Source organism: Cimex lectularius, unplaced genomic scaffold, assembly GCF_000648675.2.
Source record: "Cimex lectularius strain Harlan isolate CLEC.00 unplaced genomic scaffold, Clec_2.1 scaffold204, whole genome shotgun sequence".
NCBI lineage: Eukaryota > Metazoa > Arthropoda > Insecta > Hemiptera > Cimicidae > Cimex > Cimex lectularius.
The window spans coordinates 521,097-546,583 of NW_019392743.1; the positions used below are offsets into that span (position 1 = coordinate 521,097).

The window sequence follows — 25,487 nt, forward strand, 5'->3', positions numbered from 1 at the left end:
CGATAAAGAAAATGTTTTTCTAAAACCTACGTCACACCAGACCGCATCTCACGATCTCCGAATAATCATTGACTAACGGTCACTAAACACCCCACATTTCTAAGTCTTATTTTGTTTTCCTAGTTCACAGGCGATCTACCCCTAGCCGTGTTTCGGCGGCGGGCACGCTCATCCCAGCTGTGTGTTATTATTAAATGTGTTATTCCTGGCGGATTGTCCTACTATCTTTAAAGAAATAGCAATGTCTGTGGGATGCATTGTGTACAAAGGAACTTAACAACCAACCTTAATAAATCCAAGGTGATAGTTTTCAGAAGGCGTGTTGAGCTAAAGGATGAGCTAAAAACAAAAATGGTTCTTCAGGGGCCAAAAAGAGATGTAATGAAATACAAAATCTTTAGTGTTTTATTAACTCAGCAGTAGATAATTTTTTATCTCTCTATAATTGATTTTTTTAGGAAGGCATGGGTATTATTAATGATTAATGGTATTAAATTCTAATGAATCAGTTTAAAGAACAGTTGTTTTTATATTACTTTTACGTTTTTATCACTTCTAACGTAAAAATTGAAGTTTTTCGTGCTTAATTCAAATAGTAATGCTAAAATGTATAAAGATTTTGATATCCAGCCGCTTTTTAATAGTATTATAAATTAATATTATTACTATGCTTCCTTAGGATTTTTAATAAATTAAGCCTAAGATTGTTTCAAATGGATAGGGCGTGGAAATGGATTGGATATGAAAAAGTGCTGATTCGCCCAAATACACAAATTTTAAGTGATTTTGTCATGATGGTTTCAAAAAATTTATCGGATTCAATGAAAAATCAAATTGGTAACGACGTATTGCCTTTTAAAGTTAGGGGCTGTCTGTTTTAATTGGATGTAAACGGGGCCTCCGCAAAATGGAACAATTTCAGGTCCTCCCGCTGTAATTCCAAATCACTCGAAAAAAAACCCTCAAAACGATGTGATATATTTCATGGAAAAGTTCGAAAAAACCGGTTTCTTGGTTATAATTTAAAAATTCGTCAAATTATTGATGAGAAAAGTTAACAATTTTTTGTTGTCGTATCGTAAATATCTTAAGACCCCAATGAGATTCAACGCCATTTTCTATACAGGAAGAAGCTGAATGCGATGAGTAAAATAAAAGTTGAATGGCTGCGAGGAGGCTGAAAAGTTGGTGAATACAAAGCATAAATATATGTAGATATTTTGAAAGAGAAGGCTCCGAGCGCGTGTGTAAGAGGGGGTGAGATGAATAATCGAATACTCTAAGTAAGGCCGTTACAGAAGATTTAGAGACATTCAATTTCAGGTAAAATTATTCTATAGTTTAATTACAGATTTCAAAGATAATTTATCCAGCAATTTTATTATCATTTTTTTATCCTATCTATTTATTTAGAATAGAAATAGAATTTATTGTCTGAAATGTTTTCAATCGATCCATTTTCTTCAGTTTGATCTTTTCTATCTCATGGTCAACCATGTTTTCCTACTTCTCTCAGGCTTTCGTCAAATCGAAAATAATAAATTCTTCCTATAAAGTAGGTTGTTTCCGTTGGTGTTAAGTGTATGTGTGGAGATTGGAAAACTCCTGGTTTATTAAAATACAATAATAATGGTACTGATATTTGTGGTCTTTTAATGGAATGTTGATATTTGCTATCTCTTTAATGCTCAAAACTTACAAGAAAAACTTGTAACTAGCCATGTTTGACCAGGCGTATCTCAGGCATTTGAGCGTCTACCATTAAGAGATAAACCGCAAACTGAGGAATCCCATGCCATAGAGTATACAACTTTTCGTTATAGGTTTCAGAAAAAAAATAAGCCAGGCGTTCTGATCTAAAGGGAATAAAAGCAGTACCTCAAGGGAGTGTTCTAGGTCCCATGCTCTTCTTCCTATACACAATGATCTATTGCAACAAAAATCACAACAGCAAACTTTGCGTCTTTGTACGAGGAACCAGCACGTCTCTAGGCCAGCTACAAAAAGAGAGTGATTCCATACAAAGGTGGACAGAAAAATGCAAAATAAAACTTAAAGATTTTTTTTTACTTTATCTATCTAGTACCATAAATTAGTCAAACTTTACTTCTACTTCTTCTAACAACTATTTAGAAGTTTTATTAACCAGAAAGCCAAGTAAATGACGATTTGAATACGAATCTTGGTCAAGTATCTAGAAAGGACACGAAAGCAAGCTAAAATGGATCATGCGAATTTAAAACACAGCAAACTTGATCCATTTTTAAGAAGGAATCTTTACATCTAAAATTGCTAAATCCCATAGATTTCTAAATAAAGTTCTACAACAGGTCTTGTAAATCCGTGATGACTAAGAACTTGAAATTGGAAACTTTGGTAAAATAAAAAACACTAAGCACGACTGAAAGAACAACCATAACGGACAAGCCAGCCTAGTTGCGAAAGACAAACTTTCACTAGATTAAAAAAGACACAATCATTCGATTTTCTCCTTTGATGTTACTTAAACATGATAAATTAGCAACACTATGCTATATTAAACACACCAATTGGTAATAAAGAAATTATCAATCTGCCGAAAGTAAACTAAATAATTAATTAAGCATAAGCTGATAAAATAATTAAAAAGTTAGTAAACTAAATAGTTAATTTTACGTTTACTTAACCAGTATAATAATTACTTTTTAAAATCTTACGATTGAAGGTAAAATTTATAGCTTGTTGGGTGAAATAACTAGCGTGTTCTTCAACTATTATTGAACAATCAATATTGATCCTATAGACAGTTTTTTGTGTTTTTTTTCAAGCAGATGCCTTTGTGTTAGCTCCATCGACGTGAAAGGTCGCGTCCTTTATTGTTGGAGCTTTGGATTAGCCTTCCAAAGAATATGAAGTATAAGCTTAGTGATTTGGTCATTTCTGATCATCCTCGCTATTTTAATATTTTTACCATCGTCATGCCAACTTCAATGTAAAAATTACTTGTAGATTGGCGGGACTAAACGTTCATCAACTTTCAGTCCCCAAGAAGGAAATGTAAAAAGATCTTTGACAAAACGGCCTGCATAATGCGAGTATTTTTCTCCTGGCCTTAACAGTCGACTATACATTATTAGCTTGAGTCCGACAGTGTAAAAAGACTCTTCCGAGACCATTAAGGTTGAAAAGCAGCACACCGTCATACTCCTTTTCACTTAAAAATGAAACCAAAAACCATTCTATTCAAGAAATTCTATTTTTTTACACGAAGGCATCGATTTATTTTGCTTTATTTTCCGGAAATAGTTAGCTCTCATGGAATTTCTTACTATTTAACATATAACATAATTGCACTATTAATTTGTTGTTTGGTTACTTTTTACCGTCCGGTCTATCATAGCTGTTACTATTTTCTTCATCATCAAATTGCAAAATTAGATATAAAAGTTTCTAGAGAGATCCATTTACGTAATACGATGGATCTCGTTTCAACAAACAAGAAGAAAGTGTAATTTCATAGAACGGTTTCGACAAATTATTTGGACGTGAATTTTTCATTGTAGTTTTAAAACATGAATGGTTGACTCGATCTAAAAAATCTACAATTTCTTCAATAATTATTGCTCAAAATCTATAATAAAAATATTATTAAATACACATAAAATTTACCACTAAATTACCACGTCGATGGAATTTCTTCAAATCTTCTAACTTGTCTATACGGCTTGTCGATGCAAAATGGTGATATGGCGCACCCACAAGAAAAGTGACACAAGTCGAAAAATTCTAAAATCCGGATTATTTAGTTATTATTATGTAAGTATTCCGGTGTGTAATGCTACAGGCTAAATGGCATCACTGAATGTGGACTCTTTGCTGCTAGATATGCGAAAAGTGACATACCATAGTTCTGTGTCCAGCTTTATGGCATCGGTATAAGTATTTATCAGGAAAATGGCACATTTCTAGTTAAGTCAGTTTTCTTCTTGTTTAATGAAGGAATACTAAGGTCACTAACAGTAACATAACAGTAACTGTAATCAGGGAAGGTTATGCTGCTCCGGAATAACTTACTGCTGTTATAATAACCGACAATTTTTAAATACAATACTCCTTCGTGTCAAGGAATCGCAACATCGAGCATGAATGCATTTATGGTTAGTTTATTTGCATATTATAATGTAATATATGCACACATATATATTTTTAATGTTTGTAAATATGACTTACATAACGTGGAACACCTGATTCTAATTCGTTGACAACCAAAGAGAAGGAAGCGGCTGTCAATAATGGAAATGAAGTCTGTCAGTTTCAAATTTCACCTCTTTGGCTTTAGTGAAAAGTGTCATGGACATTCTTTTGGATCTTTTCGCGCATTTTGTTGACGGGAAATGAGAAGAAAAGTATGACCTATAATGCTGATAGTTCTGCCTGTTTGGATATCACTGACATATCTGGGCAACACGAATGCTCAGCTTCAAAATCAAAGTTACAGAAAATTGAAATATTGCAATACTGAATTACCGCAATTATATTTTAGGCAAAAAAATAAGATTGCATGTCCTTAACTGAAGCTAACAGGAATCGTATTCCTTTTGCTGCGTTTATTATTTTATAATAAAAGCAATGTAGACTTTTAGAATTATTTCAGTTTTCAATGTTAGAAGTATTAACCAATTTTTCGCTCACGAACACTCTGGATGGAGGTCTTGAAGAAAAAAACAAATTCATTTGTTACTGCCAAGCTTTCGACCTATTTTTAAGATCATCATCAGGGCCTATATTAATTTCACATTAAGAAAAACGATTGTTAAATCAATTGTACAAACATGTTTTTCGTAACGGATATTTATGCTTGTTTGTGGGGTTTGTATGTTGTAAGTTACAATCACCAAGAAATAAATATCCTTACAGTTATCATTATCGTGGGAGGAAACAAACTAACTTCAATTACTGAGAGCCAATATATGCAAGAAAAGTTTCAAAACTCGAAAAGCGGTAGTTTTTTAGGAGTAGCACAGCTGGATTTTTTAAAGTTTTATTTTTTCACTTAAGTCTTGAACAAAGGGAAGACAATATTGGGATAAAAGTAAACTTCCATCTGCCTGTCATGTAAAATTTTCTTTTGTGGAGTTGCGATTTACCTTTTAAAAGAAACTATATAATGAGATAATAAATTTCCAAAACGTCAAATAATTGTTTAAATAAATAATGAATTTACTTTTTTACGCCGCATGGAATAGGTTTTTAAGCAAAAAAAAAGAAGAAAATTTTTTCTAACATATTTATAACATATAACATAATTATTTAAAAAATTACATAAAAAGACAGTAAGCAAATAAATTGTATGCATACAGCTACCACTAATTTGTTTTACTCTGTTTTATACAATTTTTTATTTTATTTTTGGTAATGTATAAAATTATTTGTGAGTTCTCAATGCTTGCTCTCAATCATGAATTAAATTCACGGAGAGCAAGCTTTTCATTTTTACGAGTACATTGTATTACATTATTTTGTTCTCCATTATCTTTAAATTCTTATTTCTCATAATAATGTATTGAATATGTATATAATAATTTACAATAATATAATGAATCGTAGTAATTTACAATAATGTATTCAATAAAATAAATTCATTTTTTTCTTGACTTGGCTTGATATAGATGGACTTTATAAAAAAAATGATGAAACTTTTGAATGTGGTAGAGAGGAAGGAGCGAATTTGATTTGGCCAGGTTTTACGGTTCAACTTCTTGCACATAAATAATAAAAGCGACAAAGTTCAGTCAGTCAGTGGGTTACACTGTAAACTGAGTCATCACGAAGATGACAAGAGCTTATCACTTTTTCCTCAGAAAGGAGGTAGGTTTTATTCGACCCTGTGTGACAAAACAACGACCCCCATGGATTTGCAAAAGTCTACAAAATGTTTTATAATATTTAAACCATTTTTAATGGGTTTAACAAAAAACAAACGACAAAGGATTTGTTCAGTTTTGTAAGAGATAATGACAATATACCATTTGACCATTGGAATATGTAAACTCATAGTGGTATTAATTTAAATATGGAATTTCGGTTGTACAACTGCCCGAAGGGACTTGTCGTCATTAAAATACGACCAAATTTTAAATTTTTATTCAAAACACTAATTTATTTCTGTTTTGATGACAATGCTGGGTCCGGAGGGAGTTATCTAGGTCAAGGCAGGAGTATTGATTGGTAGCTCGGTACTCGTGAGCTTCCAACTCACTTTTCCGCAAACCTCTAGGAAACGGTTCATCTTTGGAAAGCCCAACACACTTGCATTTTTGTACACACATGCACAATAAGACTCATCCAATTAGCTTTGCGTCTTTTAACCATTATAGTCTCGTTAAAAACCCGAAATTTACTTTGTAAAGCCAATTTGTGTAAGTTGAATACTGGAAATTACAGCTCAAACCAATTTCTAAAGAGGAAAATAGCAGTCAAAGAAATTATACGTGAACATATAATCATAAGTAACACATATCATTTAATATATAATTAAATTGAGGGATATCTAGAACAATGGAGTTAAATTTATTGTAAACCTTGTTTTTTCATTGATGGTATTTTTAAAACGGTTCCTAATTAAGTACAGACCCGCTCACGCCACAAATTCATGCCAGGGATTAAAATCTATTAATACAATCCTTAATGACTGTGCTGTTAAATAAACCCTTTTTTTAAACAAAAATAATGAAGATGGGTTTAAGGCAATTATCTTTTATTTCATATGAAATATTCAACGGGAGAAATAATAAAGTATGTGTCCAAAGCCTCCGGATTCGGCCCGCTCCATCTCGCTGTGTCCCGGCTTCCGGTCACTATTGAACATGGTCTATTATGTTTAATCTACGCGCATCAATAAGCAAGAAGTAAAATTACATTCTTTCACACGCCTGCGTATGTGTCCGGTGTAGTTCGATGTGTTCGATTAATTGAACGGTGTCACTCATTGGCTTCATATAGAAAGCGAATAGGAATGCCGCACGGTATAAGAATTGTGGACGAGCACGGCAACGGGGCTGTTCTATCGTATACGGTACTAATAGGTACCCCATTTTGTTCTCCCTTTTGTATATTGCGAGTGAATGTATTTATTAACGTGCATAACTTTGGCATATACCATATAGTCCTATTTAGAGGTTTACCTTCTCTAGTTTTAATCATGTTTTTGCCTATTTTCGCAAGGGGTTCTCGATGAACTTATTGGTTCATGATACTTTGGTTTTCGTTTATGATAACACTTTTTGAAGGTTGGCCTTGAGCACGACTCTCATCTCAAAATTTTTATCCGGAGTCGGTTGGATTTTGGTAAGTTGGTCATTGTAGCCAGAGTTGAGCAAAATCAAACTAATTCAATCATGATTAAACTTCAATCAAAATTCTTAATCATGATTGAATTAGTCTGAGTAATCAATCATTAATCATTAGACATGACTAATTTTTGCCCAACACTGGTCATTCTGAGACAGAGGAGGCGTAGGTTTAATTTTCTCATATTCAGATCATTCTCTGTAATCCATAACTGAACATATCGCAGATCCAAATCAAGACAGGCCAAAAAACGACTAAACTGCAGGTTCATCACCCCGGCAGACAACATGAGATCTCTCACAAAAGTTCCAAAATTAGATGATAGTCTACCCATTCTTCCATAACAATAGTCCAATATCATAACGTACAAATGAGTTCATTGTAGGCCCCCCCCCAATGCTCAGTGGTGTTTTTTTTTTATGCCAGTGACCTAAGAGCCATATCCCCCGAGTTTTATCCTATGTAGCAGTAGCAATATGTTAGCCTATTTTCGCAATGGGTTCTCGATGTGTTTACTGTGTCAAGCACCACTTTAGTTCATCCATTGATTTGTGTAGAGCCATTCTGAGGCGGCGGAGGCCTCTGTTTGATCTTGTTACATTTATTGTTATAATGGATCTTGCAACTCCTTCACTGAAAATCATCGCTGAACAAGGCCCAATGCCACAGATTAAATAGCGAGCAAACCAAAATGATTGAGCTGCTAGTTTGAATGACGATGTTTAACTAAACCAACGGTACATATAACTTCAAAACTTGTACTAATAACTAGATTTCTCTTATAAAAAGAAAAAAAGATAAAATACATAGAATAAAGCCGAAAAACTCGATAATTTGATAGTTTCGTGTTGTACAAGTTCATCACCCTTTAAAATCCATGTAATGTAGCAATTCCATAATTTCTTACTTTGATTAGAGTTTGCGATATGTTATGCTAATAGTACAAAAATTTCAATGAAACAACATTTTTTATTAAATAGTCGGGAAAGGGTGCCTAGCAAAAATATACAAATAAGAGCAGAAATGTGTTTCATTCCTCTGGGAGCAAATTAGCCTTTGTACACACTTTGACTGCACGGCTCAGCAATTTTTTATTATAGAAATAAACCTGTCCCTCGGGGGTTATCTGCAATTCAAACTTTTTTCTCCGCAACGTCGAACGAGGATACGAAATACGACACGGGGCACGATCGAACCTCACGAAGGTAAGAAAAACAACCATAACTCCCCAGAATTCATTCAATCAGCTCTGACCTTCATTATCATTCATTACACCAAAACCTTGGTGGCCCGGTTTTACAAAAAACTTTTACAAGAGTGTTCACGATATAATCGATTTGCAACGAAGGAATATCATTTTTGCGCGTTAAGGTTTTTTTAAGCTCAAAATCACTGCAAGAGTCAAAACAGGAAACGACTCGAAATGGGTGCAAATGAACTTTTAACAGATCCTGTAAGCCTTTGTCCAAAGTTTGCATGGTTAGATAATCAAGTAAGACAGTCGAGAAAACATCGTGCCCTCCGAATACAATGAGCTAAATTAGAAGGTGTTGTCATATTAATAACGTACAAATTGTTAAAATGCCGTAATCACAGTTTGCCGAGGGTTACAGGACTTACATCTTATCACATCGTCAGTAGGTCTTATCTTCGTTTTTCAATACGCGCATGCAAAACATCCAAATGATAAAACGAAATACGCTTTTAGAAACTGAAGTAATTTTTATTTATAGCAACAGTATGTTCGGTGATGTCCCATATCTTCATAGTCCTCGAAATAAGTACGTAATTACAAAGGATAAATGTGATGTAACGATTATCAATTTAATTTGAAACTTTTTTTGTTGGGAATAGATCTAAAAAGACAGAAACGTGTGAAAAAATATTTTCAAAAATAAACAACCGGATTAATTTCAAGCACCCTTTGGAATTCGTAAATAACAAATTTTTGCGCTTACAAATTCATGACGTCCGAATTTGATCCAAATTCGATTTCATTACAACCATCGGAATGATGATTTTTTTTCTTTTACACTGTACCAACATTTGTTAGATTCATGTTATTGTGAGAAAAAAGTGTGAAATAAAAAAAATCTCTTTAACCTTTTATTTTATTTCCGCTTTTAAATTTTTTACCGAGGCAAGGTTTATGTCATAAGTGAAGTTTGTAGGGATCTAAACGCTGTAAAATTTCCTGTATTCCGTCAAAATGGTTTCAAAGTTATCACTATTTTCGTCTTTAAAAGGGCGAATTTGGAGAATTTTTATCAATAAAAGTGTTTACGCCAAAGTAATTGGCGTAAAGGTTCATGTTTCCGTTGCATCCCTAGCTCCGGTTGTACTTGCTCTCGTGCTGCCAAGAAGAACGCACGTCTTTGCTTCCCGCATCCGTGCTTCCGTTTTTGGATAGAATCTAGCAGGTATCATGGTAATCTAAGCTATCATATTATCCACGTTCTTGGTTATGTTGAGGCTTTAGGTGCTACATTGCTGGGTTCCGAAAAGAAGATTGACGAATGGACTACAAACCCGTTCACCTCAGGCATTGGGGTTTTTATTATGATTTATTTAATTATTTTAATTTTTTGCGATCACAACAGCGCTCCATATTTAAAGAAGCCTACAAAAAGTATTCGGTAAAAACGTTGATCCGACATCCGTTACCTCCGTTTGTTAGTACATTAAATAAACTAAGCAATATTATAGCTGTGTATCTTTAAATAGAATTGAAGTCTGCTAAACCAAAACGTTATAAGAGGCAAAAATCTCGAAAAACGTCATAAAAGTTGTACGTGCATTTCTACACTTTCACTACAAAAAAAAGTAATTGAAGTGCTCCTTCAAGGGAAAAGAAAGGCGTCGGTCTGTTCACCAAGTCGAAAATAAAAATAAATTCTCATGCCTGACAATTGCTTTAGCCTGAACAAAAACTGCTCACATTTGTTGATAAGTGTACATGAAAGAATCACCCACAATTTTCGAGTGCGTGGACAAATTTTTTTACAGTGCGATCGAGACGAAAACAATTAAAAAAGCTATAGGAGCCAATAGACCAGTAATACCTGATTCAAATAATCAGAAACATCCTTTCTTAGTGGTCAACAACACCGAATTCTTTGAATGGAAGTAGCCGACTAACTTTTGAATACAAAAAAGATGATTATTTCCAGAACAATCATGATAAAGGTTGCCAAAGAAAACTTTGGTATCATTAGTGTAAATAAGTGATATTCCATGTTGAGTCAATGGAGAAAAATATGTCGAAGGAAGATTTTCGAGATTTGAATGCAGAATTGCAAAAAAAGTCATCCCTTTATCGAAGAAGAAGAAAAATGACATGACAGATATGATGCCAAAATAACAAAACGAATTTATTTATTTTGTATTTTATTTTCGATGAAATATTTTCAAACGCCGATGATCGAGAAAGGCGTTCGAAGTATACAGTGATGGATGACTCCTCTGTCGTGCGGGTTTAGTATCGACATAGACGCCAACTTTTTCTTTCGTTATTACTTTATTTACAACATTCACAGATAGTACAAATGTTAAGAAAATAAAATAAATACTCCTTAACAATAAATTAATTTTTCATCATTAAATAACATTTTAGTTCAAATCTACATGTTTAGACAGAATGAGGTGTTTCCAAGTGGAACATCATTCATACATAAAATAACATAAAGATATGTAAAAAATGCCATGTCTGACTGATTAAGGATCTGCACATACATGTTAATACATACATATGATCAGAGTTTCTGTAATTTATAATAAATTATGGTGGAGTATTCGATATTCGTCCATCTGTCTATCATCCACTGAGGGTGGATGAGGCCTAAGGACAGGATGTTAACTCCTGGTTAAACCACAAATGCACGTTTTGTACTTTTTTGTACATCAAAAATTGTTTATTGTTTACGCGAATATTTTTCTAACGCAGAAACCTATCAGTTTTGTGAATTTGTCTGTGAAGTTTCAATTTTTAAAAACAAGTTAACAAAAAAGTTTTTTTTAAAAATTAATTTCTCAATTTTTCCTTCCCCCATAAAGTCTGTTTTGAGGCCCTTACAAGGTTTTAGTTACTCTTTTAACTTACTTTGTCACTCTAAATAACATACTTAACAAACAAACATGCTAATCGTGTTGAATTAAGTCAAAATTCACCAATTTCGTGGTCCGCTTGACCAATTAATATATTATATAAAATTAATAATATATATTTAAAATTCAAAAGATGGGGTTGAGATGGGAAGTTAGTGTCCGAGTGGATCGAGGTCACGATAGCTCAAGTGGTAGAGCAGCGACGCATCTAGCCGAAGATCGTGGGTTCGAATCCCGCTCGTGACATTGACTTTTATCTCAACAAAAAACCTTAATTAATTGTAATTAAGTCAAAATGTTTTGTGACTGGAGTTGTTTCGACGTTTTTGACGTTAAGCTTCGGCTTACTCAGCTCTTTTTAGTTGCTTACAAACGAAGTATTCACAAAAGAATCAGAAAGGACGAGTCAAGTTATTTTGGATGAAATATTTTCAAACACCGGCGATCGAATAAGGCGTTCAATGTATACAGTGATGGATGACAGATCTGTCGTGCGGGTTTAGCATCGAAGTAAAAGTCAACCCTTCCTTTCGTAATTACTTTACTTACAATCTCGCATGGCCTATCCTTATTCAGGTGAGGAAGACCCTTCTTTTACAAGTCAGATCCACCGGGGGCCACCGACACTGCTCTGCCAGGGACACTACCACTTTTTTCTTAACGTTTTTTATTGCATTTTTGCCACCTCGTCCGACTTTTCGTGTTACCCTCGAGACCTATGTGTCCAGGTGCCCAGCCGCCTTCCTCCGTTTTCCCCAGACGATCCAGTTCATGGTATCATTCAACAGATAAAAAATGGTCGAAAGGTCACGTACATTAATATTATCTTACTAGTACAACATTTAACACAATGTGTAATTTCTCTATTTTTCGTGGTCCACTTGACCAATTAATAACATTCAATTAATTAAGGTTTTAGGTTGAGATAAAAATGTCAGTGTCACGAGCGGGATTCGAACCCACGACCTTCGGTTTGATTCGCCGCTACTCTACCATTTGAGCTATCGTGACTTCGATCCCTTCGGGCACTAACTTCCCATCTCAACCCCACCTTTTGAAAAATGGCAAAAAGGAGGGAAAATTCGAAAGGCGTATCAAGCCGAAGGTCGCGGGATTCGAACCAACGACCTTCGATAAGCCGCTGCTCTACCACTTGAGCTATCGTGACTTCGATCCCTTCGGGCACTAACTTCCCATCTCAACCCCACCTTTTGAAAAACGGCAAGAAGGAGGTTCTGATGGGGAGTTGGTGTCCGGGTGGATCGACGTCACGATAGCTCAGGTGGTTAGAGCAGCGGCGTATCAAGCCAAAGGTCGTGGGTTCGAATCCCGCTCGTGACACTGACTTTTTTATATCAACTTAAAACCTTAATTAATACAATGTGTAATATTTAGTGAACGTTCAATAATCATTTAATACAATGGCGGTTGTGTGAACACCCTGATAATATCGAATGGACCTTAGTTAAATGTTTCTATGACATAAACACTTTGTGAAACTTTCAAACTGCAAATTAAATTATTAATTAATTTTAAATTAAACATTCCTAATCAATTATCGTAATAATACATCTAAAGAAATTAAAAAAATTATTTTAAATACAGGAATTAATTTTGTTCTTAAATTACCTAATAAACTTTATGAGCACGTTAGAACGTTTTAGTAGATGAAAATCTCGAATGGTCGTTCCTGTACCGTACTTATCTTAATAGTACAATATTACATTTAACACGATACAATTACGTAAATATCCTAATTTTGTTCTTTTCGTCTTCATCGTTTTTCTACGATGTCGAGTAATTAATTGAAACGAACGAATGTTGACAATTGACTGTTATAATAAGTTCAATGATCGGAAATTATAGATGGAAGCGAAACAGCACTCAGTTATTCACGATGGTATAATTTCTCCAACTTTAATTAAGTTTGTGTTGAGAATCTAAAGAGACTATATTGATCGCCCTATGCTAGTCGGCAATAATAAAACCCGATCGGGCTATTAATTAATGACTTACGCCTTTCGGACAACAGTGATTTGCCGTTGTAACAATAACTACCTTTTATTTTTACAAATTACGATTTAAATGTGCTCATATTCAAATTGAGAAGTTCAAAAATTTGTTTATCTGCCAGTTTGCACTATTTGTCATACAATGTTTACTTTATTACGCGAATGTCGTTTCAAGGAGACGAAGTATTCGTAAGAAATCAGTCTTAAATACGGCGAATCACGGAAGTACGGAAAAGTTTCATGTGAACGTTGGAATATCAAGTCAGGACGATGTATACAGGTCGTTATTCATTACGGCAATGGAATTTCCTTACTTCCGGAGGAAGCCGGGAGCAGACGCGAAGGAGTTTACAACTTCCTTGATTCCTTGGATATTCTTCTCTTTTAAGAGGAACGTACAGCTTCTTTTACATAAGAAAAATCTGAATTAAATGAAAAAAAAAACTTTCTAAGAAGTTCGACTCAACTTAAAGTTGAGCATAATTAGAAAGAGGTAATACAAAAAATATTTTAATTTAGTAAGAGTATATTCACCGGGAAGTGAGAAAATATCGTTAATTTAAATCATACGTAATTAAAAAATTCTTTCAACTCGAATGTGAGTTGAATAATAAAGCAATTAAGCATTTTTATTGGATTCGCTTTGTCTCGCTCTATCTGTGCTTTTCTCTTCTTCACTGAACGTGTCGTTTTATATCTTTTTCTGGGCAAATTCAAGAAAAGTCGAGATTTGGACTGTATTCTATTAAGAATTGATTCGGTTTGATTTATTCATCGGTGTCCGGTCATTCGGTTCCACCAGCTTATTTATACATTTATTTTTTTGTCGAGCCGCTGTCAATAGATTTAAAAGATACTTTAAGTTCATTTTAGAATATGTATCAATATAACATAATTAATGTAAAGAATGACTAGTTTTTCACTAAATACCATAAAAGAATTATTTAAACCCCTAACCGTGCAGTTGTACCATGTAACTACAGAAAGGACAGACTAAAAGAAATATAAAAAAGCTTGCCAAATTTGACCGAAATGTTCACAGGCAATAACCTTATAGGCACTTATAATTTTATTATAGTATATTATCAGGGTGCCCATACTGTCGGATTAAATGTTATACTATTAAGGTAATAATAATAAACGTGACTTTTCGTCCATTTTTATCTGTTGAATGATACTAGATCTCAGGAAAACGGTGGTTGGTGTATGTATTCCCGGGCACATGGTCTGGTGGTAACACTAAAATGCAAAAGAGGCCCTCTGACACTAAAAATGTAATAAAAATTATTGATAAAAGAAGGTGGCAATGTCTGTGGCGGAGAAGCTCTCACGTATCGATAAGTGGCTCTCGGAGGATCTGACTCATAAAAGAAGGGTCGTCCTCACCCGATTACAGATAGGCCATGCATGGTTAACGTACTTCTGAGCCAAAGCCCACGTATGTGTCCGACATATAGGGAAAAGTTGCACGATGTGTCCACTTAATTAAGTGATTGAAAATCACTCACTTAACAGTGCAATTTTCTAGCTCGATGTAGAGAACGTGCTGGAATTCCACCCGGTATGAGAATTGAGCTTGTGCACGGCAGTGAGTGAGTATCGTATTCTCCTGTTCCTAGTTTGAGATTAAACAGGACAGTTTTATCGTATATAGTACTTTATATTACAGAAATTTCGTCTTGTGTTTCTTAGTGTATAATCAGAATGAATGTATTTATTACCGTAATGCGTAGTTTAACCAGGGGTTAACATCCTGTCCTTAAGCGTCATCCACCCTCAGCAAGGTTCCATGGTCGAATATCAAATACTACACCACAAAAACCGAGTGAAGGATATTTAAATTAAAAAATGTATTCAAGAACGAGTGAGAGTGTGATTGGAAAGCTGATTGTGTCAGGTACTGGATGCTCTAGCTTTTCATAGTCTCTGGAGCTATATGTCTGGACGGATAAGACGGGGGTTGGCAATTCTCGAGGTATGTTAATAATTTATTGTAAATTACAGAAGCTGTGATCATACACAGGGTGAGTCATTTTTTGACGCACCATTGGAAAATCAACTGGGTACGTTTAAATCTGACTCGAGGCTTATTTCCTTTGATTAATACGTTAATAAAAAAAAGTGAGTCAATTTTCGGTGCACCATAGGAAAATCAATGTTGGTGCGTCTAATTATGACTCGGCACATTTTATTTTGTTAGTCTCCTACCAAAAAATAGGCGAATCACTTTTCGACACACCATTCGTTAAAAATTAGTTTTAGTAGGTTGGAAGGAAAATAAACAAAACGATATTATTAAAACATTCAAACACAATGTAATAATTTTAAAAAAATTCTTCACAAATTAATTTGATTAAGGTTTAAGACTATTTTTTTTCGTCCAATCATCGTTTTACGATAGACTAGGCTATTGTGTTGCAGCAAATTGAGGTCTGTTCGAACAATTATTATAATGATTTTGAACATTTTTGGTTTTCTAACAAAGGAGAATGTTACATTTATTTAATTTTTGTACTTTACCAGAAAAAAGGAGATTGTTACATTTATTTAATTTTTTACTTTACCAGAAAAAAAGGAGATTGTTACATTTATTTACTTTTTTTACTTTGCCAGAAAAAAATACTCTTAAACCTTAATCAAATTAATTTGTGAAGAATTTTTTTTTAATTTTTACATTATGTTTGAATAATGTTTTAATAATATTCGTTTTGTTTATTTTCCTTTTAACCTACTAAAACTAATTTGTAGCGAATGGTGCGTCGAAAAGTGACTTGCCTATTTTTTGGTGGTTTTTTGGACTAACAAAATAAAATGTGCCGAGTCATAATTAGACGCACCAACGTTGATTTTCCAATGGTGCACCGAAAATTGATTCACTTTCTTTTATTAATGTATTAATCAAAGGAAATAAGCCTCGAGCCAGATTTAAACGCACCCACGTTGATTTTCCAATGGTGCGTCAAAAAATGACTCACCCTGTATATGTATGAGCATACATGTGCACCTTATATAAATCCGTAACGACTCACATATGGCATTTTATATATTATTATTTCTTATGTATGAATGATGTTTCACTGGGAAACTCCTCATTCTGTTTAAACATGTAGACTTGGACTAAATTCATTATTTAACAACGAAAAATTAATTTCTTGTTAAGGTGGATTTAATTTTACTTTCTGAAGATTTGCGCAATTTGTGGATCATGTAAATAAAGTAATTACGAAAGGAAGAGTAGGTTTCTGTCTCGATGCTAAACCCGCACGACAGATATGTCGTCCAATACTGTATACTTTGAACGCCTACCTCGATCGCCGGTGTTTGAAAATAAATATATCATCACAATAACTTGCCTCATCCTTTCTGATTCTTTTGTGCACACTTCGTTTGTAAGCAACTAAAATGTGCTGAGTAAGCCAAAGCTTTACGTCAAAATACTTCTAAACAACTCCAGTCACAAAACATCTTGACTTAACTCAACATTTGGGCTGCTAAACCAAAACGGTTTAAGTGGCTCAAAACAAATTTTATTGGGGAGGGGGAGTAAAACATGACAACATAATAAAGAAATAACTTTTTTTTGTACAATTGTATTTAAAGATTGAAACTTCACAGACAAATGCACAAAACTGATACGTTTCTGGGTTAGAAAAAATATTTGTATAAGCGTTAAACTATTTTTAATTTACAAAAAATGCAAAATGCTCGAAAGTTGGACTTAACAAATCAACCTCAGGAAACGTTAATAAAACTTCCTTTTTTCCTTTGGCATATGGCATTATGGTTGTAATGCCTCTTTTCTTTTCATTCTATAAAGGAATGATTTTTTTCGCTTTTCTACAATAAAATCACGAAAATCTTACTACGACTTAATTTTCTTTAGGGCAGGAACTTGAGACCATTGCGTCAACGAGGAATAACATTTATTTACATCAATGGCACCAAAGTTTTTTTCTGTAACCTGGGCTATCCTGTCGATAAATTGTAAGATTACAAAGCCCATCATATATTTTTTTATCTAAAAATAATTCCTCCTTTTCGTCAACAACATTATTGTGCCTAGAGGGACGATTAAATAGGAATCTAGAAAAACCGTCCAGACGTACATAATGATCAAGTAACGACTAGATTTAATGCCTGCACCCACATGGAATTGGCAATAAGTCTTTATTCAGCCCTTTCAATTCAAAGTCCTACGTAGTAAATACCACGTTTTATTTATTTAAAGCATCACATTTTCCAAACCGTTCTAAACACTAAATATCTATTGTGTCCTAGACCTTGGCAAATTCTCTATTCCTTAAATTAGTTGCCACATTAACTCCACACTCAAATCTATTAATACAGAATAAGGTACTGTGGTGACCAAATGGTTAGGACGTCCGCCTTGTATTTCCCATGCTAGTGTTCGAACCCCTGCAAGCGATATGGCTTTTTAATTGATGAAGGACTGTATTATGTATTGGAAATTTGGTTGTCCCTCCGTCCGGGTAGTTGGACGTTAGCCCTCGTGTTGCTTTTCCCTTCTTACGACTGTACGACCCTTCCACCCAGTATCTGTCTAACGATCGTACTGTCAACTGGTCGACTGTCGTTCAAGTAATTGACCCAATGTAACGTCTTATAGTATATTCGCTTATCATATATTTTGTATAACGTTACCGATATTACAATAAAAAGAGACAAGGTCGATATCTTAGCTATGATTTAGTAAATCCACCTCATTTTTCCTTTAGTGTTTGTTTAAGATTTCTTGTATTGGAAGCTATTGTATAACTACGTTGTATGTTTCAGTTTCGACGCAGCTGAGCAGCCTCGTCGGCAGCACCGGACCGACCGTCATGCCCAAGCTGTGCCCCGTTTCGCATTTTCAGTGTTCAAACAAAAGGTGTATTCCTCTGAACAAGTTCTGCGACGGGGTCAACAATTGCGGCGACTATTCAGACGAGCCGAAACACTGCACACGTAAGTACCCCCAGGGTGAATCTTCCATTTTCGGGCTGTTCCCACGTAAAACACGGATTTCACGGCTGGATCGACATGGGGGTTGAGTTCAATTTCGGCGAACAAAGCCGAAACGCCTCCAGGCATCCGGCAAAATATTGTTTGACAATAAAAGATCATTCCTCGCGTTATTGACGTTTAAGAGATTAAAGCAATCCCGTTTCAGAGTTGCAACCCTTGCCTAATCCAGATTCACTCCTCCTCTCTTAATGTGTTTGATAGCTCCTGTGCCATGACAGTGTATACAGAACGAGGAATGGGATTTTAACTGAAAGATAATAACCGATGCCCTGGGATTCCGGCCGCGTCACTTTTCCATTAATCTGTACTAATTATCCCTACTAACGAATAAAACGAGTGTAAAAAAAATATAATGCAATAATACCAGATTAGAAGCCCATTAACGTGTAATTGTTTTTGTGAAAAGGATTTGCCCAATGTTGTCTGAAATTGTTAATTATAATTTGTATAAGATTTGTTACCATCAGCTTTAGATAACTGATTTATATTTCATAAACTGTACCAGTCAAGTTTCATATTTTTACTCTGAAATTATATATTAAGAGATGTCAAAAGTGAACGGGAACGGATTCGCTTTTTGGCAATAGTTCAGGGGCGAATCAATGGTTAAAAAGGCGAACCACGCTTTCCACCGCAGTTTTTTCAGGCGGGAATAGCCGACGGCCGTAAAAGGTTTTACGGCCCACTTTTTGGCCATTTAATGACCGGAATCTGGGTTATTTCTGTCGTGTTTACGTTTTTCCAGGCATTTCAACCGTTCGGAGTAGCGATAAACCAGGAGCTTCCGACTCGCGTGTAACAGGATGAGAGTCCTCTGATTAAAAAGGTTCTGCTTCTCCGGCAAATTACTGTCTCTCAACCTAGGAGCGTTAGGTCAAATTGACACTAATCCGAGAGACAAATTTCAAAATACGGAGAAGAAAAGACAAATCCCAACAAGCTCAAGCTAATCCACATCTCGACTACCTAGTAGTAAAATCTTAACTATCCGACTATTTTCTTAGTTCACTATAGTATGCTCAATGAAGAAGTTTCAACCCAGACCAGGCAATTGATCATCATCGGCGATGGACGGTTATCTCACCATCCGAACAACAGTCAACGGTTCCATTCCCCCCCCCCAATCCGGTCTGCGCGCGTTCGAACTCTAGCTAAAGTCATATTACATAGAAAACTTTTTACAAATGCATGCTTACCTTCCCCTAAACCCTCTATTCTTTGTACGAAAATGTTATCGTTTTGACGGTTCTTTAAAATGATCGGAGCGAGAAAACTTTAAAGCAGTTTCCTTGGTCTCATTTTCTACAATATTTTAGCCGGAATAGTTTTACCAATTTCGGACCAACGATTGAGCACCAGGCGATGACACGGTTATCCTCGGTGCCCATCGGAACAAGAGTCCAGTGTCCCATTACCTCCAAATGTATATGAAAAATATAAAAATCTAGTGTAAAACATGACTAATAAGAATTCATGAAAATATATGCAGCCACTTGACCTTTACTTTAAAAAGATAAACCTGTACCTCTTCTGATACCCTCACCCACGCAGATCCGCCTCCTCGGATTTGATCTGGACAGCAAACTCACTGAAATAGAAAAAAACTGATAAAATTAGAACTGAACATAATATTACTTCCATATGACTCCACGAATAAAAGTTAATATACGATAAAAAACAAACGTACTATCATTCAAAAGACCATTGTCAGACCCATCGGGACTCAATACGCCAGTGCTCTAACCACTTGATTTATTACGACTTAAACCAAAAAAGTTAGATAAAAAGATTAATTAATTGGAATGATTAATTTGGTCAATTATGACCACTAAGCAAATATGGTTTAATTTATTAATTAAAAGAAGTAATTACTTTACGAACAGCTACCCTTGACCAATTCATACGTCGCTGAGAATCGAATCCTGAACGACATTTGAAAATATGGCAAAAAGAGGTAAAATTCGAACGGTTGTAGGTAGAGATGAGGAGTTGGTGTCCGAGGGGATCGAAGTCACGATAGCTCAAGTGTTTAGAAAGCATTGAGCCGACGGTCGCGGGTTCGAATCCCGCGCATGGCACTAATATTTAACCTCAGCCAGAAACCTCAGCTAAAAAATAATTTCTTGGAATAAATGGATTAATTTACTTTGTAATTTTTACTACACTTGGTCGTGACATTAATTTTTTATCTTAATTTACATTATATTTTTTACAAAATATTAATTTTTTACTAGCACGTAGAAAAGTGTATTGGTGATGATGGAAAGACAGTGCATGAGAGTTCAAGAGTGCCCCGATGGTCTGACAATGGTCTTTTAAATGATGGTACGTTTGCTTTCTATCGTCTGTTAACTTTTTACTCCTGGCCTCAGAAGGAAGTAATATTACGTTTACTTCTAATTTTATCAGTTTTTTTTCGATTTCATTGAGTTTGCTGTCCAGATAAAATCCAAAGAGGAGGAGCTGCGTGGGTGAGGGTATCAGAAGAATTACAGGTTTATCTTTTTAACGTAAACGTTAATTGGCTGCATATATTTTCATGAATTCTTATTAGCTATGTTTTCCACTAGATTTGTACATTTTTCATAATGTTTTGAGGTAATGGGACACTGGACTCTAGTTCGGATGGGTACTGAGGATAACCGTGAAATCGGCTGGTGCTCAATCTTTGGTCCGAAATTGATAAAACTGTTCCGGAGAATTATTGTAGAAAATGAGACCAAGCTCGTGGCACTAATATTTTACCTCAGCCAGAAACCTTAGATAAAAAGAATAATTGGATTAAAAAAAGAGATTCCTTACTTTCGCTGCAAGCTTTCTCGCTTTCAAAAATAAAAAAACTGGTGGGCTAGTTAAAAATAACAAAAAATAAAGGAGTATTTATAACGTAATTCTTGTCATAAAGGAGAGCTTAACCAAGACCCATTGGGTGTCGTGGAAGATAGGTGTTTTTATGTGTTTATGCCGAGATTCGAACCGAGAACCGAAAGCGTAGCTGCCATGGCGGTCGCCTTTAATCAAACACTGTTAATATTATACGCTAGATCAATAAACGTTACAATTTAACACTTACAAAACTATGATCAAATTCATCTGAACTTACAGATCCAAACTCTGGACAACTACCAATTTATCTAACCGAAATCCAACCATTTTAGTCCAAAATGCTTTCATCTCTGCTCAGTTCTAAGTCTTTAATCAAACACTACATAAAGACATTGATCTTAATTTTGTAAAACAAAGAAAAAATTTTGGTCAATCGTGATTCAGAAAGTTTTACAGCTAGGGCACTTCAATCCTTTGGTTCTTTCCTTTTTTTTAACTAAAAAATCCTCGAAATCCTTCAGAAAGGCTGAATTGACTGTGGTCAATAGTAACTCTTCTAATAGCTTAAAAAGAGACATAGAAAGACGATGAATTAAAAATCAAAATACAAAGAAAAAGCGTATATAACATAACTCGATTGCAATATGTAATTCAGAGATTTGGCATAATTGTCAATTGGAACGTTTAATCATTGGGTAGAAAATCTTATGATTAGATGATCCATCACTGACGTCCCATTGTGGGTTGGACGGGCGTCTTGTTGAATCCACGTGTCCTCGTCTGTATCAATAGGGCGACCAACTCATTCTACGGCGGTTCCCCTGAGTACGCTCATGCACTGCTCTCCCCTGACATTTATTTTCCTGAAAATTAAACCAGTTCACACACGTACATAAAAAAGAAGCACTTACGTTAATGCTTTTTTTTATTAAAAGACTGCCTGGAGTTTTCGTACTGAAATTTAATCGGCCAATTGCCGTCTGTCCTCAAAGTACTCCAGAAGTTTTTTTATTCGGTAAGCCCTCCACACTTTAAGCAGAACGCTTGTACATTTCACGGTGTCGGTTTTCGTTAGCTAAAGTTTTGTTGTCCTTTGTTAAATAGGAGTAAAAAATAACAATAAAAACATTTTTATCAATAATTTAACATTTTTTAAGGCCATATTGAAGAAGTTACTATAATAATTATGCCAATACAATTGCCACATAAATTTTATATGATGTAATGTGTGAATGTAATATTAATAATAATGAGGGAAGTTTAAAGGCCGATAAACAGTTGAGGCCATCGCTGGCCCACTGCATGTTTTTTCTTATTTTTCTGGGTTTTTTGCACGTATTTTTCCATCTGTTTTGTGACTGGTTCTCAGCGTTTATATGAAACCTAAGTAAATATCCTAAAAGCTAGCCTCTCATTTGTACTTCAGGTCGTCAACTACAGAATATAATTTTTCGTCTTGAAAGTAGCCACGGATAAAAAAAATTAACAATCTAAAGGAGCAAAAGCTGGGCTTTCTGGTGGGTATGACAGGGGTCTGGTTTCATAAAGATGTTTTACCAAAGCTACACCATTTATCGTACAATTTTCTAACTGTTTTCACTAAAGTTTAAAGTTCATTTAACATCCATTAGGAACCTCATGGTAAATTACTCCTTCGAAATAACTAAAAATCTAGAGCATTGTTTTTTTTTTCACTCTGACTACCAGTGGAAAGGTTGTTCGATAAAGTTATCTATCAATGGAAGAACGCTAGTAAACACAATTTTCACCAGTTTACAATCCTATGGGAAAATCCCGTATAGCATAAGCGATTTAATACATTTTCTACTCTTTCTAGTCTACTGATCCTTTTCACTTTCTCTTGTCGTACACATCTTCGTTTCTTTCGACAGTCCACACATCATGGAAATTGTACGATTAATATGGTTGGATTTGAATAAACAGATTGTTATCGGAAAACTAAAACTCTTGGAATGTACAACTGGTTTTTCCTTTTGAACAAAATAGCTTTGAATCGAAAATAAACATGCCATAAGAGAAAGATCTTGTTTATACAGTAGGTGTAGCAGGAGTTGTATTCCAGAAGGATATTTACCCAACGTTTCGTAGTCCAAAAAATTCATGCCGTGGGATGGACTGCCTCTTACAGCACCTGGAATGTTTGACCGCTATCTGGCCATCGGCAGCCATTAACCCAATTTTCGTACTAGTTGACAATTCTTGGGTAAAATCTCATAGAGCATGAGCTTTTTAATACATTTTATATTACTGCTGGCTGTTCATGCTTCATGCTGGACTAGTCTAAACTACTGCCCGTTTCACCTTCTCATATCTTTACATGACGACTATTGGTGATTTTTGACAGTCTGTGGTCATGAAAAATTTTGAGTACTATGGCTGGATTTGATTGAACAGATTGTTATTGGACCTCATCGATTCACATTGATGGGTTCGTTTGCCTTTCTTCCTTTTAAAACTGGTTTACCAAATCTCCCCTTTTAATGATTTCAATAATAATTCATGATATGTACATGTTTATTTATATAAAATAATGCCTTAATATGGTGACAATTCTATAGAAACTAGTTTCTTTTCCACAGAACTGATGGATTAAGCTTTTAGAGCCAATAAACTATTTATTAAACAGCCTTAGACAGTACTTTAGGAGATATTTGTTTATCCCTAAAGCTTGCAATATTAAACACGAGGATATACAAAGAATTAGAAGATGACATTAGGTGTTATGAGACAAGGCTTTTTTTTGTCCTTTGTTAGTTTTTAAGTTTTTATTCTTGATAGAGAAAGCATAATAGCAAGATGATAATTGCTTTAAAATTTTGTACGTTTTGATTACATTGTACTTTTTTTTAATTAAAGATGGGGTCGAACAACTTTCTTAGTTATACCTCAATTTATCTTCTTGCCTGATTTGTAGCCGTCCTTTTGAGTTTTAATCGCATCTTGAAGTCTTGGGAAATAAAAAAATTACCACTGATGCTTTCAGCTTATAAACATTCTGGGATGCCGTAAGTTTAAGAAGATTGCAAAAACTGGCCAGCTCTTATTATTTATCTTACATACATTTTTTCTTAAGTAGCTGGTGTTCTCCTTTTCTTTCTCTGCGACCTAAAAGATTTGTTGTTGAATTTACCTTTCTTCAACCATTCCACGGAAAGTTCCCTACTCTTAAGTAGTCGAGTCTTTCCTGTTTTTTCTTTGCTTATTTCCCGAGTTCTTTGGCGTCGACGTAACGAAGTTTCTGTACTTTTTCCTTGCTATGGCTTTTCAGTCACATAGGACATGTGGCTGCTGTTTTATGGAAAAAATTACTGAAGTCGTATTTAAATTTGTAATAGAGAGTATAAAACATAATATTTTTCTTAATTTCTGCCCGCTAAGATTTTTTTATTTTTCTCGTTGAGAAGTTAAGAAACTTCTCTTATTGTTCCTGGTTAATTCATCCAGTTCATGGTCATTTCTTTCTCTGCCTATTTGTTCAGTTCCGCTCTTGCCATGCTTTATGTTGTGTTGATTTACGGCTCTGGTTCAAAAGTTATGAGAGCTGCTCCTGCTTTTGCTTATTGGTCAGCCTGGTAGCTACATATGAATTAATTTATTTCGTTTTCCCAGGAGATGGAGATATCTTAGCAATTCTCCCAGTTGAAGTCACTCATTGCTGCTTGGCAGTCTGATATGTTCATCTGTGCACATTTTAGTCTCTTTTTAAGTACTTTTGAACGCTATTGAAGTTTTACTTGAATTTTATTACATCTGCAATTAATTCCCAGCACTGTAAGTATGACAATATTATCCAATCTAATCATTTTTAATAATTATCCAAACTACAAATTTGTACTGTTTTTGTAGACAACATTTCTGTTAGGAATAAAAAATAAGAATGTTATTTTTATTAAATGTTAAACATTAAATCAAAATTTTAAAACAATTGTACTTGTGATTGTGGAGGTAATCACCAGCAACGTTGAACTCTTGACAGCAGTATGATATATACTTAATTGGATGTCCTTTCACTCTCGCTGCTGGGCTTTTGACAATAAAATCATTTATTGACCCAGAGGCGTCTGAACCACCGTCGTATCAATAATAATTAATTTAGAATTTATTGACATTTATTGTATACCTAGTCCGATTTGTTAGTGAGATTTAAAAAAAATGAACAACTCAACAGAC

General features: G+C 34.7%; 1 protein-coding gene across 1 annotated transcript in view; it reads left to right on the forward strand.

Moving 5' to 3' along the window:
* The window catches only part of LOC106663716, a 143,261-nt gene that overhangs the window by 53,744 nt on the left and 64,030 nt on the right, over window positions 1-25,487 (forward strand). The window contains exon 3 of the mRNA XM_014388774.2: window positions 18,240-18,410. Within this exon, the coding sequence (XP_014244260.1) occupies window positions 18,240-18,410 (171 nt within the window). The remainder of the gene's footprint in view (window positions 1-18,239; window positions 18,411-25,487) is intronic.